This window comes from Gracilinanus agilis, chromosome 1 (assembly GCF_016433145.1).
Source record: "Gracilinanus agilis isolate LMUSP501 chromosome 1, AgileGrace, whole genome shotgun sequence".
NCBI classification, from domain to species: Eukaryota; Metazoa; Chordata; class Mammalia; order Didelphimorphia; family Didelphidae; genus Gracilinanus; species Gracilinanus agilis.
In genome coordinates this window covers 518,415,118-518,431,874 of record NC_058130.1, presented here as the reverse complement: position 1 = coordinate 518,431,874, position 16,757 = coordinate 518,415,118, and the positions used below count along the sequence as shown (strand labels likewise).

General features: G+C 33.3%; 1 protein-coding gene across 4 annotated transcripts in view; it reads right to left on the bottom strand.

Moving 5' to 3' along the window:
* The window catches only part of ST18 (ST18 C2H2C-type zinc finger transcription factor), a 353,171-nt gene that overhangs the window by 27,245 nt on the left and 309,169 nt on the right, over positions 1 to 16,757 (bottom strand). For all 4 annotated transcript variants that reach the window (XM_044658018.1, XM_044658020.1, XM_044658019.1 and 1 more), the window contains 4 exons: positions 8,143 to 8,205; positions 7,258 to 7,326; positions 2,023 to 2,085; positions 1,839 to 1,919 (listed from right to left, as the gene is read on the bottom strand). In XM_044658018.1, the coding sequence (XP_044513953.1) occupies positions 1,839 to 1,919; positions 2,023 to 2,085; positions 7,258 to 7,326; positions 8,143 to 8,205 (276 nt within the window). The remainder of the gene's footprint in view (positions 1 to 1,838; positions 1,920 to 2,022; positions 2,086 to 7,257; positions 7,327 to 8,142; positions 8,206 to 16,757) is intronic.

The following is a 16,757-nucleotide window of genomic DNA, read 5'->3' as shown; positions in this document are numbered from 1 at the left end:
ATGATCACTGATCTACGTCTGGGGTTATTGGGGGATATAAATAAAGGTGTTGTGCAACTCCTGGATAAAGGTATATGGAAAAACGTATTATGTATTTTCTTTTGTACAATCAACATTCCCATGAATAGACTCATAATTTTACTATATTGTATACTTTAATTTGTCCTAGGCAGACAAGTAGTACAGTAGGTTACTAGATGATGACAGGGATAGAGCACTTGGAGTCAGGAAGACCTGTGTTCAAATTCAGCTTCATATAATCAGTTTTATGACCCAACATAAATCACTTAACCTCTGTCTGCCTCAGTTTCCTTATCTATAAAACTGAGATAATAATGGCACCTATCTTTTGGAGTTCTTATGAAGATAAAATTATTTTATATCAATATTTCAATATATGTATATGCATACACACATTATATATACACACATGTATGTAATTTTATAAGCCATCAAACACAATATAAAAGTTAGCTATTATCATAGCTATCCAAACACATTTGTTTGTCATAAAAAATAAAATTTTATTTATTATTTATTTATATTTATATTTTAAGATTTTCAGAGTGCTTTGCAAAAAGCGCCCTAGGGAAGTAGGTAACATAATTGTTTATACTTTACAGATAAGGAAACTATAGCCCAGAGGGGTTGAGTCACTTGATTAGGATTATACAACTAATAAGTATTATAGCCACTTCTTCTGACCTCAGAGAGAGCACCCTTTCCACTACAGTGTGCTTCCTCTTTCTTTGCCTCAACAATTACAAATGGTGGAGAGAACCTCATATTCTTCAGTTGTTTGGGGACTTTTGTCCAACCTTTTCATAGTACTGAGCCCTAAAATTTGGTACTTTATTTTTGACTCAATTGCCTTTTGATTCAAAGCAATGACATGAGTCCAGGGAACATGGGGAATGGCAAATAATGAATATTCAGAAATAGGAAATGGAAATGCTATGAGAACTGAGATTACATTACAGAATCATTGATTAGCTTGTTTGTGACATAACCTATTTATTCCAACCTGAGGAAAATAATAGGTAAAGGGAATTTTTATATTATCATCAATAAGGCAGTTGCAAATTAATGGAATAAAGAAAAAAGCAAAATAGAAATAAATTCAGGATGAGAATGAGAACAGAGGAAAATGAAATGTGGGTGACATGGTTCAGAATGGGTTACACAGAAGAGGCAAAGACTATATTTCAAGAGAAAATGCTTTTGTACAAATCTCTGTCTTTTGATGGCAGCTCAATGACCTTTTTTCTTCTTATTCTCCCTTTGCAAGTCTCTTCTATTTTGATGACATGGTGTTATGGAAAGTGAGGCAATCAGGGAATTGAACTTAATGCCACATTATGAAGGAAACAGTTTTTATTCAAATATATATCACCTTTAAAGTCCACCATTTGGGGGCCTTTTAAGAAAATGGAATTAGATTTAGAATTTCTCTTTTGGCAAAATCCAAATCCCAGGATAAAGTATTGTGATATTTATGATGAAATGACAATTCTACAATGCTATTTTAGCCCATATTTTTCTTTATTATTAAAGAATTTTGTAAATGTTGTTGGCATGACAAGATTTTTTTGCAAAACAAAACAAAACAAAAAAAAGAAACTCTAGTATTACTTGAATTTTAGGTATATTCATTAGATGTTTTGAGAGATGCCGATGAAATTTTCCCCCAAGATTTTACATGGTCTTCAACTATACTCCTGCTAAAAGTGCAGACCATTTTCTTGTCACTTTCCCTTAAAGGTTGTAACCTTAAAAGGACATATTGTGAGGCAAAACATTCATTAAAATGCTCCTTTGACCCTAACCACTGTACTTACTTAAGTTCAGGATCTTCTTTATCTTCCTTAGTAGGAGTTACTTTGACACCACCTTTTCTGGCCCGGGGGCAGCCAGACAAACTGAAAGATGTACCCAGAAGGAAAAAAAAAAGAATAATTTCATTGCTTTTGCCTTGTGGTAGACACCATGACTTTCTTTTCTCCTCAAAAGAATCAATCTTACCTTCTATGGGAAGCATAATTTCCAGTCACATGTCCTGAACCATCACAACCAGGGGTTGGGCACCTGGAACATACAAAAGGGAAAAAAAATGTCTGTTTTAAAATGGAATTAAACCAGATAAATAAGTCTTTAGCTAATGTAGCAATAAAACTCTTAGATAATGTAGCAATAAAATTAGTTCCTGATTAATTTTTACTCTTCATAATATACTTTTCTTTTTTTAAACCCTTATGTTCTGTCTTAGATTTGATTTTAAGACAGAAGAGTGGCACGGGCTAGGCCATCAGGGTTAAGTGACTTGCCCAGAGTCAAACATCTGGGAAGTATCTGAGGCCAGTTTTGAACCCAGATCCTCCTGACTAGGGCTAGCATTCTATCCACTAAGTCATATAATATATATTTCAAAATAAAAAAAACTTCTGTGAATTGAGATAGACAAATTACTTTAAGTTATTAAGTGATTTTTTTAAAAAAAAGCTGACTATTTTATTTTATTTATTCTATTGTTTTAGAATATCTTTCCATGGTTACATGATTCATTTTCTTTCCCTCCCTTTTTCCCTCTCCCCTCCCAGAGCTTTCCACTGGCCTATACTATATTCATATATATATGTACATATATATATATTCAATATATCATTGAAAAGCTAATTTTATTAAAAACACACACATTCCAAAGAAATGGTTTATATAGTAGAAAATACATTGAAATTGAAGTCCTAAATTTTTTTTTATCAGTTTTGACAATACTTTAGCTATTAACTTTATGAGCAATAGCAAATCCCTTTACTGCTCCAAGCCTCAGTTTCTTGATCCATCAAGTAGATACAGATAATTATACTTGTACTTTCTGCCTCATAACAAATAAGTTAAAATAGGTAAAGCTCTGTGGAAATTAAGCTGTTATCACTGCAGCTGTGCTTCTCTGAATAACACCAACACACACAAGATCTGAATTCTTCAAGCAACAAAGTTTTCAAAAATCTGTTTTGTGTATCTTCTGAGGCTTTACTAAAGACAGAGCACATTAAATTATTTCAAAGGCCCTAGTTATAATGTCTCATGAAACTCTGCACACTAATGTGATTAAAAATAAACCTGCATAAGTGTACCTGTTGGCAACAAAGTTAAGTGACAGTTCTGGAATACTCAATAATAACCACTGGAGGGATTCAACCATTTACATGTGTTTGAGGAGGGTAAAAGATGAAGAAAAGGCCTCTAGTCTGTGTAAGATAAGATAGGCCTTCTTTACTCTGATCAAAAAAGTGCCCAGATCTAGAAGTTAGTAAAAGTATTTATTTAATCTCTTTTTCCTTTAGTCTTTTCTGCCATTCCCTTTCCCCACATTTTTCCAAACTGACCTCTAACCCTATTCATATCCCTGTCCCAGTCATTCTGGTGAACAGGGATCCTCTGCTATTTCTGCCTTTAAAAAAAAATAAGGTATTATTTTCCTTTGATTGTTTCAGATATGGTGATGCAGAAACACAAAGGATGATGAGTCTAGCCTCTTTTCTTTTAATAGTTAGGCTTTTACATTTTCACAGGAATACCTATCAAATCTGATACCAACATCAAATCTTTTCCAAAGCAGAATTTGACTGTCTTTTTGGAAGGATTTGGATACTCTTTGGAGGAATATTATTTTTTTGAGGATATAATATCAAAGCAATATTCAAACAATTAAAGTCCAATCATCCTATGCTAGAAAACTTGCAACTTTTCCAAAGCCAACTATTTTGGGTCATTTTTATTCTATTTCACAGGAAAGGCTACTAATGCTAGTCTCTTTTATTGTGATTTTAATAAAATAGTGGTTTACTAGTATGTTGTAATTGTAGGAACACCTGTGTCAAATAACCATGCTTTGGGGTCCTCTTTGAAAAACCAACATGGCCAACAGTATATCTGAATGTAATCAATCTGGAGATTACATTGCTGTATAAAGCATATAAATAAAAGCTTTGTAGGAATTAGGACTTCTTAATTTGTATATATTAATGTCTTCACATATTTTAAAGTTTATGTTTAGATTTAATACTTGAAAAACATATAACAGTAATTGGACGTTTAAAAATATGAAGAATTGCTCATGGGGAAGATGAGCAAATATAATAAAAATGATGAACCTTCTCAAATTAATTAATTATTCAATGTCATACCTATCAATCTACCAAGAAACATTTTTATAGAATTAGAAAAAATCATAACAAAGTTCATCTGGAAGAACAAAAGGTCAAGACTATCAAGGGAAATAATAGAAAAAAATGTGAAGGGTGGGGGTGGTCCTAGCAGTACTAGATCTTAAGCTTTACTATAAAGCAGTGGTCATCAAAACAATATGATACTGGCCAAGAGATAGAAGGGTGGGTCAATGGCATAGACTAGGGGGTAAATGACCTCAGCAAGCTAGCTTTCAATAAACCCAAAGCTTTTGAGACAAGAACTCACTATTTGTCAAAAACTGCTGGGAAAATTGGAAAATAGTTTGGGAAAAATTAGGTTTAGATCAACATCTTACACCTTATTCCAAGATAAATTCAAAATGGGTAAAAGACTTTATAAAGAGTGAAATCATAAATAAATTAGGTGAAGAGAATAGTATACTTGTCAGATCTGTGGGAAGGGGAGGAACTTTAGACCAAGCAAGAGATAGAGAACATTACAAAATGTAAAATGAATGACTTTGATTATATCAAATTAAAAAGGGTTTGTACAAACAAAACCAATGAAACCAAAATTAAAGAAAGAAAGCAACAAAGTGGGAAAAATAACAAAACTCTCTGACAAAGGTCTAATTTTCCAAACATATAAGGAACTAAGTCAAATTTATAAAAATCAAGCCATTCTCCAATCAACAAATGGTCAAGGGATATGAATAGGCAGTGTTCACATGAAGAAATCAAAACTATCAATAAGCACATTAAAAAGGGCTACAAATCCCTCTTGATTAGAAAAATGTAAATCAAAACAACTCTGAGGTACCACTTCCCCACCTAGCAGATTGGCCAATATGACAGCAAAGTGATAAATGTTGGAGGGGATGTGGCAAAATTGGGACACTAATACACTGCTGGTGGACTTGTGAATTGGTCCAACCATTCTGGAGGGCAATTTGGAATTATCCCCAAGGAGCTTTAAAAGATTGCATGTCCTTTGATCCAGACATACCACTGCTGGGTTTGTACCCCAAAGAGATAATAAGGAAAAAAACTTGCACAAAAATATTTATAGCCTCACTCTTTGTGGTGGTAAAAAAATTGGAAAATGAGGAGGTGTCCATCAATTTCGGAATGGCTGAACAAATTGTGGTATCTGATGGTGATGTAATGCTATTGTGCTGAAAGGAATAATGAATTGGAGGATTTCTATGTGAACTGGAATGGCCTCCAGGAATTTATGCAGAGTGAAAGGAGCAGAACCAGGAGAACAGAGACTGATACATTATGGCACAATCAAATGTAATGGACTTCTCTACTAGCAGCAAAGCAATGACGCAGGACAATCTAGAGGAACTTATGAAAAAGAATGCCATTCATATCCAGAGAAAGAACTGTGGGAGCAGAAATGCAGAAGAAAAACACATGACTGGTCACATGGTTTGATGGGTATATGATTGGGATTTAGGCGTTAAGAGATCACTTTGTTGCAGATATGAATAACATGGAAATAGGTTTTAAAAAATGATACATGTATAACCCAGAGGAATTGCTTGTTAGCTCTTGGAGGGGAAAGGGAAGAGGGGTAGGAAAAATCATGGATCATATAACCAGGGTCAAAAATTCTAAATAAATAAATAAATATAACATTTAAAAAGAAAAATAAAATAAATAAAAATATGAAAGCTTAGGATAATGCAGTAAAGTGTTATGCAACACTTTCTTTCTCATCAAATACTAAATTGTCTTTAGAGTTCCTATAGTTTTCAACATAGAAAATAGAAGCAAGTAAAATAGTTTTTTAAAATTAAATCCTTGCCTTCTGTCTCAGTATCAATTCTAAGACAGAAAAGTAGCAAGAGCTAGGCAATCAGGGTTAAGAGACTTGCCCAGGGTCATATAGCTAAGAGGCTACATTTGAGGTACTCCTGATTCCAAGTCTAGAGTTCCTTCCACTGTGCTACCTAGCTGCCCCTAAAATAACTTTAAAACATTAATGGAATTTATTTATAAGTATCTCAGCCTCTCCTTCTCCTCTCCGCATCATAGAAGGCATCACCTGGGACTCAGATTATGTACAGTTTGTGTCTTTCATGTTTCTATTTTTCAGTTCATTCTCTGGAGGAGACAGAAGCCAAGGATTTAAAACTATTACATAGTTGCTATATTAGAAATGAAAAATATTAATATTACAGTGAAAATAGTTTTGACTTCTCAATCACCCTGGAAGGTACTTATGGACACCTAGGTGTCCCAAGACCATATTTTGGAAATTTCTGTATCAAAGTTTCAAAGTATAGCAATATTTACTTTGATTTAGAGAATGATTTCTTTGTATACATGATAAACATGTCTATGCTTATATATATGTACAAGTATGCATATATGCAAACATATACATACTAGAATAAGACCAATTTAATATATGAAACTATGAAATTAAATAGAAAAATTCTCATGTTTTATATGACAACTCTGTGATTTACATCATTACCAAAAAAACTCCTCAAAACAAGTAAATCTATCAAATAGCTTTGACTTTGTAATCTGTTGTATTTTTAGTGAAATATTGCTTTGTTTTTAATTTAGTTTGAACTCATTTATTCATTAGTGATTATGTCAGCATCTAACTGGGACTAAAAGTAAGAACTGGCTGGATAACAATCATACATTTCCTTTCTTTTTTAAATTTAAAATTATATTGATATCTTGCCCTTACATCATTTTCATTTCCAAATATATATATATATATATATATATATATATATATATATATATATATATGCCTTTCACAATCTCCTTCTTGGAGAGCCATTCCTTATAAGAAAGAATAAAAATGATTAAGAAAAAAACCCAATTCAGCAAAAGTAAACAATGCATTCACCAAACAGGACATTAAAAGTCATTTTTCACATCTAGGATCCCTCACCTCTGAAAAGAAAGGAATATCTCTTCTTTGGAGTCAAGCTTGGTTACTATAAATGTATGATATTTAGTTTCCTTTTTAATTTCTTTTAAAATTTTGTTTTTTTCCCATTTCTATTACAACCATTCATCTTCAAACTATACTTACTTAAGCTCCTGAGAGTTGGCAGCCATAAGGGATTTTAGTGTTTTATCAGCCAAAGGGCATCCAGATACACTGAAGAAGAAACAAATTTTGTGAACACTCTATATCTGAAAATGGTAAAAATTTGCTCAATATCAGCTATATTATTTACACTTTTCCATTAAAGAGGCAAGGAAAGTATACTTGACTGGGTGTTAGGAGACCCGGGTTCTTTTCTGAGCTTTGCCATTAACTAGCTATGTGATCTAGGGCAAATCAGTTAATCTCTTTGGACTTCAGATCTCTCTCCCTGCTATTAAAAGAGGAGGTTGAATTAAATAATCCTCTCTAGGCTCTAAAAGCCTGTGACTATGTTCTTCTCCATCCATCATGATGTCTCTATCTGGAGGTTTTAATATTTTCCATCTGTCTACCCAAAGATCTCTATCTGTATTGAGTTTCAATAGAAAGACAAAATACAGTTTCTAAAGATCATCTGTGTTTTTTCTTTTGGCCTTGATAGGTTATTTGGTGGATAATGTAGTCTATGTGGTAAGTGATTTGCTGAAATGTAAATTCCCTTGTCTTCTAGAGTTCTATTTTAATCCTTTAAAATTAACACAAAAGAGTAAGATATAAGGAGATCAAATACTCAACTAGCTTATAACCTGGTTCATAAAGGGAGAAAATATTTTAAATGAAGATTAGTGGTTTATAAACCAGATGACGACAAAATACTCAAGATTAAAAAAAGAACCTTCATAGCCAACTAAGTTCACTGGCCCCTGCTTTTATCTCCAATAGTATCTTGCTAATATGAATGAGAATGACTACTGTAAGGAGAGCAGAAGATGAGAGATGATTTAATACCATCAGCTATACTGTCATTTCCTGTCATTAGGAAGGTACCTGCGGTGTGATGCATAATTTCCTGTTACGTGCCCACTTCCATCACATCCAGGAGTTGGACAGCTGGGTGAAAAAAAGATAATCAGAGAATATATTTCAAAGGTTTATATGTGTCATTTACCTTCTTTGCTGAGCAATGGAAGATCTTTCATTCAAAAATAGGTGGACTCAGCTTATTATCATGACTCATTTCTCTGATACTCAGTGACTAAAGAAGACCAAAATTCTGTGTGCTGGTAACTAGACTAATCCAGAGAATGCTAAGGGCCATAAAAGAACCAATAGCAAATTTAGTAATCACTTTTAAATTTCAAGTCACATTGAAATGATCTAGGTTGGTTAAAATCATGACCTATATTCTGAGCTTGTTGTCAAGATGAAGTAATTTTTAAAAAAAATGTATGCTTTTTGAAACTATAAACCAATATAAAAGCTACATGATAACAATTATAATAGTATGTATTTTAATGTTTAACGCCCCGATAATTCTCAAATGGATACCAAAGCTATTAGTAACAGATTTACTAGTATATTTTCAAGAGGAAAATCAGGTAAGGACTACTATACACAATCATGTTATTTTTATTAAAAAAAAACCACAAAAAACCCAACCCTTAATGTTCAGTTTTAGAATTGACAGTAAGTACCATGGTTCAAGGCAGAAGAGTGGTAAAGGATAGGCAATTGGGGGTTAAATGACTTGCCCAGGGTAACACAGCTAGGAAGTGTCTGAGGTCAAACCCAGGATCTCCCGTCTTCAGCCTTAGCTCTCTATCTCCTGAGCTACCTAGCTGTCCCATAATTATTTTAGGAACAATTGACCACCAATCCCGAAAAAGAATTAACAAAGGGTGTCCCAAAAGTTCTAGTGCAAAACTACACTTACTGCAATTAGCAATACTTTGGGATGCTCTGCATTTTGAGTGATGGCATATGTAATAGAAATGTAAAAAGGAGATTTTAAAAGTTGGGGAACTATTGGCTGTTTATAAATAATGTAGTAATTTACTGGGGAGGGAACAATGGATGTTTTTGTGTATTCTGCTCCTATATATAAGTTGCAATCTGAATCAGTTCAAACTTGAACAAAATAAAAAATAGCTCCAGACAAATAATCATTCTATAGAAATAGACTTTGCAGGCTGCGGTGGGAGAAACATCGACTAAAAATCCATTTCCTTTTATTTCTTTTTATTCTATCAAAAACTTGGGCAAATGGATTTGAAAAAATCTTAAAAAACAAAAACAAAATAGTATTTGATATCATAGCAATGCCCCTACTCATCACATTATTTTTGATACTACATAAAAGTGACACATTTAGAGTAAACTGAATCATACCCATCCAGTAACTATCCAGCATTAATAATTAGAGGAGAACAAAAATCAGTAACATCACTTACTTGGCATCTCACTTCCTTTTGACATATTGTTTGAAATGATAGTGTCTCTTTATGTTTATAATATACATGTCACATACCCCATTCAAGGAAATTTCTTTTAGACACAAGGATAGATAATATGTTTTATAATCTCATTATATAAATGTATATTACAATTTATATAATAACTAAAATAAAATTCTTTTCTTGAATTTTCCTCTTGTTTTCAAATAACCAAAGAAAACTTTAGAAATGGTAGAAAAACTATCATTCAGCAAGTGGAGAACTACCCAGTCATTCCTGAATGTTTTGCAGAAGAAAGATATGATAGTGAACTGACTTTTATTCTCTAGGCAGGTACCATTTTAGGCACATGTTGCCAGCTCGTGTGTTGGGAAAGCATTTTACATGGCTTTCAAAAGTTCTGTACTACTCAGATGAAGGGGAAGAGAAAAGGAATAAGCATTTACAAGGCACCTAGTATGTGCCAGACACTGGACTAAACATTTTATAAATATTATCTCATTTCATCTTCACAATATGTCTGTGAGGTAGGTGCCTTTATTATCCTCATTTTACAGTTGAGGAAACTGAGGCAAACAGATTAAATGTTTGTACAGAATCATACAGGTAGTGAATCTTTGAGGCTACATTTGAATTCAAATCTTCCTGACTCCAGGCCCACCATTCTATCCACCATGTCACCTAGCTGTGTATTCTGCTTAGTTCCCTCAGTGAACCTTCCTCCATCCATTCTTTCAACAAATTGTTATCAAGTACTTATTATGGGCTATATGATGTCGGTGAGATACAAAATGTAGGTAAAACAAGATCTCTGTCTTCATAGAGCTTACAATCTAAAATATTGAAAGAAAAAATAAATATATTTTTTTTGAAATTAAAGTTTATGAGTTATATTTAAACCATTTAGAGGCAGTATTGCCTAGGAGTGCTCTTCAAGTTTGAAAGTCTGGATTCTAGCACATCTCATCAATAATGATCTCCGACCTGGGGCAACTCCTTACCCTGTTCTAGATTTCAATTTCTTATCAGTACAACAAACAAATGTGTTCAATGTTAGTGACAAAAAGATAAAAATGAAAGAATCCTTTTCTTCAAAAAGCCAAAATCATAATATCAGAACTGTGGGGGGCAGGAATAATGCAAGCATAGAAATAAATATATTACCAGGTAGAATGTGAGTGATGAAGAAATTCAGAGAAGTATAGAGGAAGGTGGAAAGACTTTCATTTAGGTGGACCAGAAGAGAGAAGGATTTTAAAAGGTAGAGATGAAAAGTAACATGCTCCAGCTGAGGAGAATTGCCTATAAAAATTCACTTAAGTGGGAGAAGGCAGCATGACAACAGGGAATAGCCAAAATAGCTTTGAAGAGGGAATACAGTGAAATGAGGCTGGAAAGTTATAGGGGACCTTTATAGTGGAGTAGAGGGAAAAGAAATGTACTTGCTATTTAAACTATATATCTATAAATTTACATGACAACTACAGTAATGAATTACATGAAAGACAAGTTAAACATTTTCAAATCTATTCCACAAAGAAGCATAAAAAAAGAAGAGACAATAGTATAGAAGTAATAGCATTGAGTTACGAGGTAGAAAACTGAAATTCTAGTCCTGTCTCTGACACTAACTAGCTTTGAAGCCTTGGGTAATGTCTTGTATAGATCTCATTTTTCTCAGTTCTATTAACAGTGGCCAACATTTTAAAATACTTTAATGAATGGTATTTAACTGGATGATCTCTCAAATCTTTTCTAGCTCTAATATTTTATGCTTTAAATTTGAGAAAAGAGAAAGGAAGAAAGAATGAATATAGAAAGGGTAATGATACTAAAGTTACAACTTGGAGTTGGAAATGTTGTATGATATATCAGAGGTCATTCTAGAAGCATCAAGATTAGAGGGAAAAAAAAGCAAATTAGCTCCTCTAGTGAGTCCCACTCAATCTGTGAAATAAATTCCAGGGTAACAGATGTCATCATAGCTCAACCTGTGGTTGAGTCAAGCAAGTATAGATTGATAGCAAGACTTTTTATATTTTAAGAACCTATAAGAGTTAGACAGCAGAAAGTAGTGGGGGGAAAGTAATATGTGCGAAGTGTGGTTACAAAATAATGAGACCCTATGAGGTAGTACTTAAAAAAATAAATGAATACTCCAGAACTTACCTAAATGAACATTGATTGTTCAAGTTATCCCTTGGGGAAGCCATGTACATATTCTAAGGATATTACCTGGATGCTCTTCTTTGTGATTGTCTTGGAACTAAGCCATACAACAAAACCAGTTTCATCACCCCTCAAAACCAGTTTCTTCATTCAAACTGATCTTACTGTTTGATTATTAAATGTACTCAAGAATGACCTCTGGATAACTTGATTATTAGCCAAACTCAAATCTATCCTCAGAGATTGAAGAGATATCATTGAGAATGTTAAAAAGAAAGGACTAGATGCTCTAATAATTCCAAAAACATTTTGAGCAATAGTAGGATTACTATAAGAGTATATGTAGACCTAAAAGATGAGGATGCTCTTTAAAATGCTAATATTAAAACACAGTTATAAACACTCATGGAGATATAGGTTCTGGCATATTTGTTAAACATCACACTTTAAAAATTGCACATGTACATGACTTTTCCAGGCGACAACTTGAAAAGATAATGTTCATTTATCTGAGTTCTCAAATATTCATTCCTTTAAAAAATCTTATTATTTTATAGTCAGACTTCAAATATATTACCTTTTTTTTCACCTCAGCTATATAAATAATAGGTTCTTTTTTTAAACCTCACATTCTGTCTTAGAATTGATACTAAGTATTGATTCCAAGCCGGAAGAGTGGTACGGACTGGGCAATTGGGGTTAAGTGACTTGCCCAGCATCACACAACTAGGAAGTCTCTGGGGCCTGATTTGAACTTGGGAAGTTGAGTCTTCCTGATTCCATGGCTGGCACTCACTGGGTCACCTAGTTAGGAGAATATTAGTGCTAAAAAGATGAAGAGTTTTGTGCCAAGAAACATCTTATGATTATTGGAATATATGCATAAATGTATATCTTGTACAATTGTTAAATTGTACAAGTGTAGTCCAGTTTTTCTTTCTCTTGTTCAGCTCTATATTCAATTCATTGCACTTCTAAATTTTCTAAGATAGACCACTTGATGAATTAATTTGATTAGATGATCACAAAACTACAATGTGTTAGTCTTGCCAGTAAACATTTTTCATGCATTTTGCTTTTCCTGGATGAATTGTTAGAATGACAACCTTTGATTATCTTTGCAGTATTTTGGGATGGGATGCAATTACTGCGATGCCATCCATAAACAAGAACTTCTAGAAGGCCTCACCGTTTTTTGTGAATACTTCTGCTATCTAGTCTCAGCTTTGAAACAATTCTTTTATGACAGTGGTAAAACATTTGGAAAATATGCTTCTCTGTTTTAGTGCACATGGTGTTAATAAAATGAATTAAATGAAGTTATTTCTAATTAGTATTTTAAGTGATCTATATGTTTGGGATGTACATTCTTAGAGGAGAGCTTTCAAGAATGAGTTCTGAAAAATCAATTTATTTTTTGGTTTAAAAAAGTAAATAATGTGGGGTCTTATATGCTCCACATCTTCAAGTCAATTTTCTGTGAAGAAGTGGTTTGTTGTGGAGAACTATCTTTTAAAACTTATCTGTTCTCTTATAACTTCATCAAAGATATCCTTGATGTTTGTAGGCCATTCTTATAAACATTAGGGATGATAAATGAGATATATTGGCCAATAATTTCTGATGTTCTCTTGACTGTATTTTTGTTATTAATATTATCTGTGATTCTTCTAAATATTGGTGTCTTTTCTTTAAGGGACATAGCTTGAAATTTGACCCCTCACTAGTTGAGATAAAACCCAATTGCCTCTGTGTATACTTGTTCTAGAGCATGTATTGTGTATACACTGCTTTTCCCAATTCAAAAGCCATTGTTTTTTATTTATAGAGAACACTGGGTACTGAGGTGTTAAGAGTCCAAATGTTATAGTTCAATTGTCATTGATGGTGAGAATAGATAATTTTGGAAATACTGAGAAATGAGTTCTATTTTCTATGCTTTACATAATTCCATCTTTTATTTTAAGCAATCTTTAGCTTTGTTTTGCCCTATTCAACCCTTCACAAAACAATCCTTGTTTTGAGACATTACTGTTTGTAATCTTCCTTATTCTTTCTTTATACTGTTTTACAAATCAATTTGTATTCTCAATGCATGCTACTGTTTGCTGCCATTTCTCTATTCTTGGCAAAGAGATCAAGTGGTTGGAAATATAGGTGGACTGGTCAGATTGTGAGAGGAAGGGATAACAGATGGAAAGCTCAAGTAGTCCCTCAGTACCCACAAGATGCTAAAATGCCTAGAGAAAGGGATTCGGAATATTAGGTAGATTGTCTGCGGCAGAATCATGGGAGCAAATAGGCAGGAATCTTAAAGGATGAGAAAGAATGAATGGGTGATAATTTGTACTGCTGGAAAGAGCATCCACTTTGAAAAGATCAGAGATTTATCAAAATACTAAATCAAAAGCTTACCAGAAATTGTGTGCACCAGAATTAAACATTAATGCTGATAGAGGGATTTTTATTTGTAGAGGGAACTTTTATTTGTGTTTTCTATGTTCTCTGGGCAATTTATGTTTTTGATTTGAGGACCACAAAGGAATTTGGTTTCTGTTCACCAAGTATTTTTAGACTAGTTGGATAGGTGAAACACGGACATAAGAAAAGTTGATTAACAATATAAAACAGCTGATAATATATAGGGCACCTTGGCTTACTGGGCAGACAGTTAGCTTTAGAGGCAGGAAGACTTAGCTTCAAGGCTTGCCCCGACATACATTGGCTATGTGATTCTGGTTAAGACTCTTCATTTTTCAGTACTCCAGATAATTCACTAGGATTATAGAATGGAAAAGAGTTGAATATATATGTAGAAGGAATTTCCTCAGAGACTGTGTCCTATACCAATAAAATCTCAAATTCTATCCAAAAAAAAAAGAAAGAACGAAAAAAAGAAAGTATATGATAGGTGCCTTTGTGTGATAGGAATTTAGAGAAAGCAAAAATCAGTCTGGCCTGGGGTGGTCTGGGACAATTTCACATGGGAAGAAGGGCTTGCACTTAGCTTTGAAGGTACAGTAGGAATTGGTTAGTTGAGAAAATAGGGTAATCTAAATAAGGAGAATGGCACCAGTAAAGGTCCAGGTGCTGTATTGATGGCAAAACATAATATGAACTTTTAAAAATCCTCAAACTGTCAACTAAAGATTCCAATCTGATCCTCCTTCAGTTAGAAACATTTGGATTTCTAATAACTTTCTCTAATTCTAAATAAATAGTGAAATGTGTTCAGCTGAACATGTTCCAGATCTGCAGAAGTCATGCATTTTGGTTAGTGCGTGGTTTGGGATATTGTGGTACAGCTGCTATGACTATACTGTTTTGTTGGGGAACTATTCTTGGGCATTTGTCACTCTCTTTAAAATCATTTGTCTATTTAGTGTGTAAGGAACTGCTGAAATAAAAAAGTATTAAAGATAAAGTGGGTTGTTACCCTTTTATCCTGTACAGCAGCATTTCAGTGCCCAGAATAATATATCTATATCTATATCTATATCTATATCTATATCTATATCTATATCTATATCTATCTATATCTATATCTATATCTATATCTACATCTACATCTACATCTACATCCACATCCACATCCACATCCACATCCACATCCATATCTATATCTATATCTATATCTATATCTATATCTATATCTATATCTATATCTATATCTATATCTATATCTATACCTATCTACAGAATAAATAGGGACCTTGTACATTGTACTGCATCTTCAACTCCTGTCCTTAATGCTCTCTTGTTTAAACCCCAGAATCACAGAGATGTGGTTGCTTTGTTTTCTATCCATAACATGAACTATACTTTCATAGGTACAACTGATAGCAAAAGCATTAGGGGAGAATGATTTCTTTCTTGTCACCTTTGATAGGGATGAATGGGTGAGTCAACAAAAAAAAAAACCTTGCTACAAATGTCTCTTTAGGGAGAAAATTTATTTCCACCCAAATGCTTTGTAGTCTGATAGTCTCTCCCACAAATCTGCTAAAGCTTCTTTCTCTTCAATGACCTCCTTTTTAATACATGAATTGGTCATTTATTCTCCATCCATCTTCATTTCTCTCTTTCATGATAAAGTTAGTCAGTAAAAAAGAATTTATTAAGTGCCTACCATATGCCATGTGTCATATGCTAAGACAGTGGTAATTACTGGGGATACAAAGAAAGTATATCTATATCTATATCTATATCTATATCTACTATATCTATATCTATCTAAATCTAATCTTGAAGCACTCTGAGATTCTCCTATTACTTCTCTGACTGTTTCTTCCTTATATCCATTGATGAATCCTCATCTTTTTACTTCTCAAATGCAGTAGGCCACCAAAGTTCTTCTTTTGACTCTTCTCTTCCCCTCCCCTTTCTTTCTCTCTCCAGACTACCCTTTCTCTATAACATTTTCTTTTGATCTCAACCACTGCTTTAGCTAAAATAATCACCTAAATGAAAATGAGTCTCAAATCTATTTATCCTTTGTCTACCTGTAACATCTTCCCAAAGTTTTAGTCTCATATTTCCAAGTGTCTCATAGATATTGCTATCTGGATGTCTCATTGAAACATCAAGCTCAACATTTATGAAACTTATTTGCTAATATCCCTCACTATCCCAAATCTGTCTTGCCCTTCCCTTTCCTTTTTAAAAAGTTATCAAATAAATAGATGTTTATTTAGGGGTGAAAAGCCCATTATAAATACCACAAAATTGAAGATCCCAAACATTTTTTTTACTTGGTAGCAGTGATAGTCACAATTTAGTATTATATTTTCCCTGGGGCTGGATATCCAGTACTGTGAAACGGAAGATATTCAATTCCTAATTTTCATTTAGGGATATACATTTGTCTAAGCCACAGTTCTTCTAATTTCAGACAAATAACTTCAAAGTTCTTTGATTCTTCCATCACATTTGCCACCTCACTCAGACATTTGCAAAGTCCTGGCGATCATCCCCTACTTTTTGGCATCTTTCACTATTTCACTCTTACTACAGTTATTTTAGTTCACATTTTCAACTTTT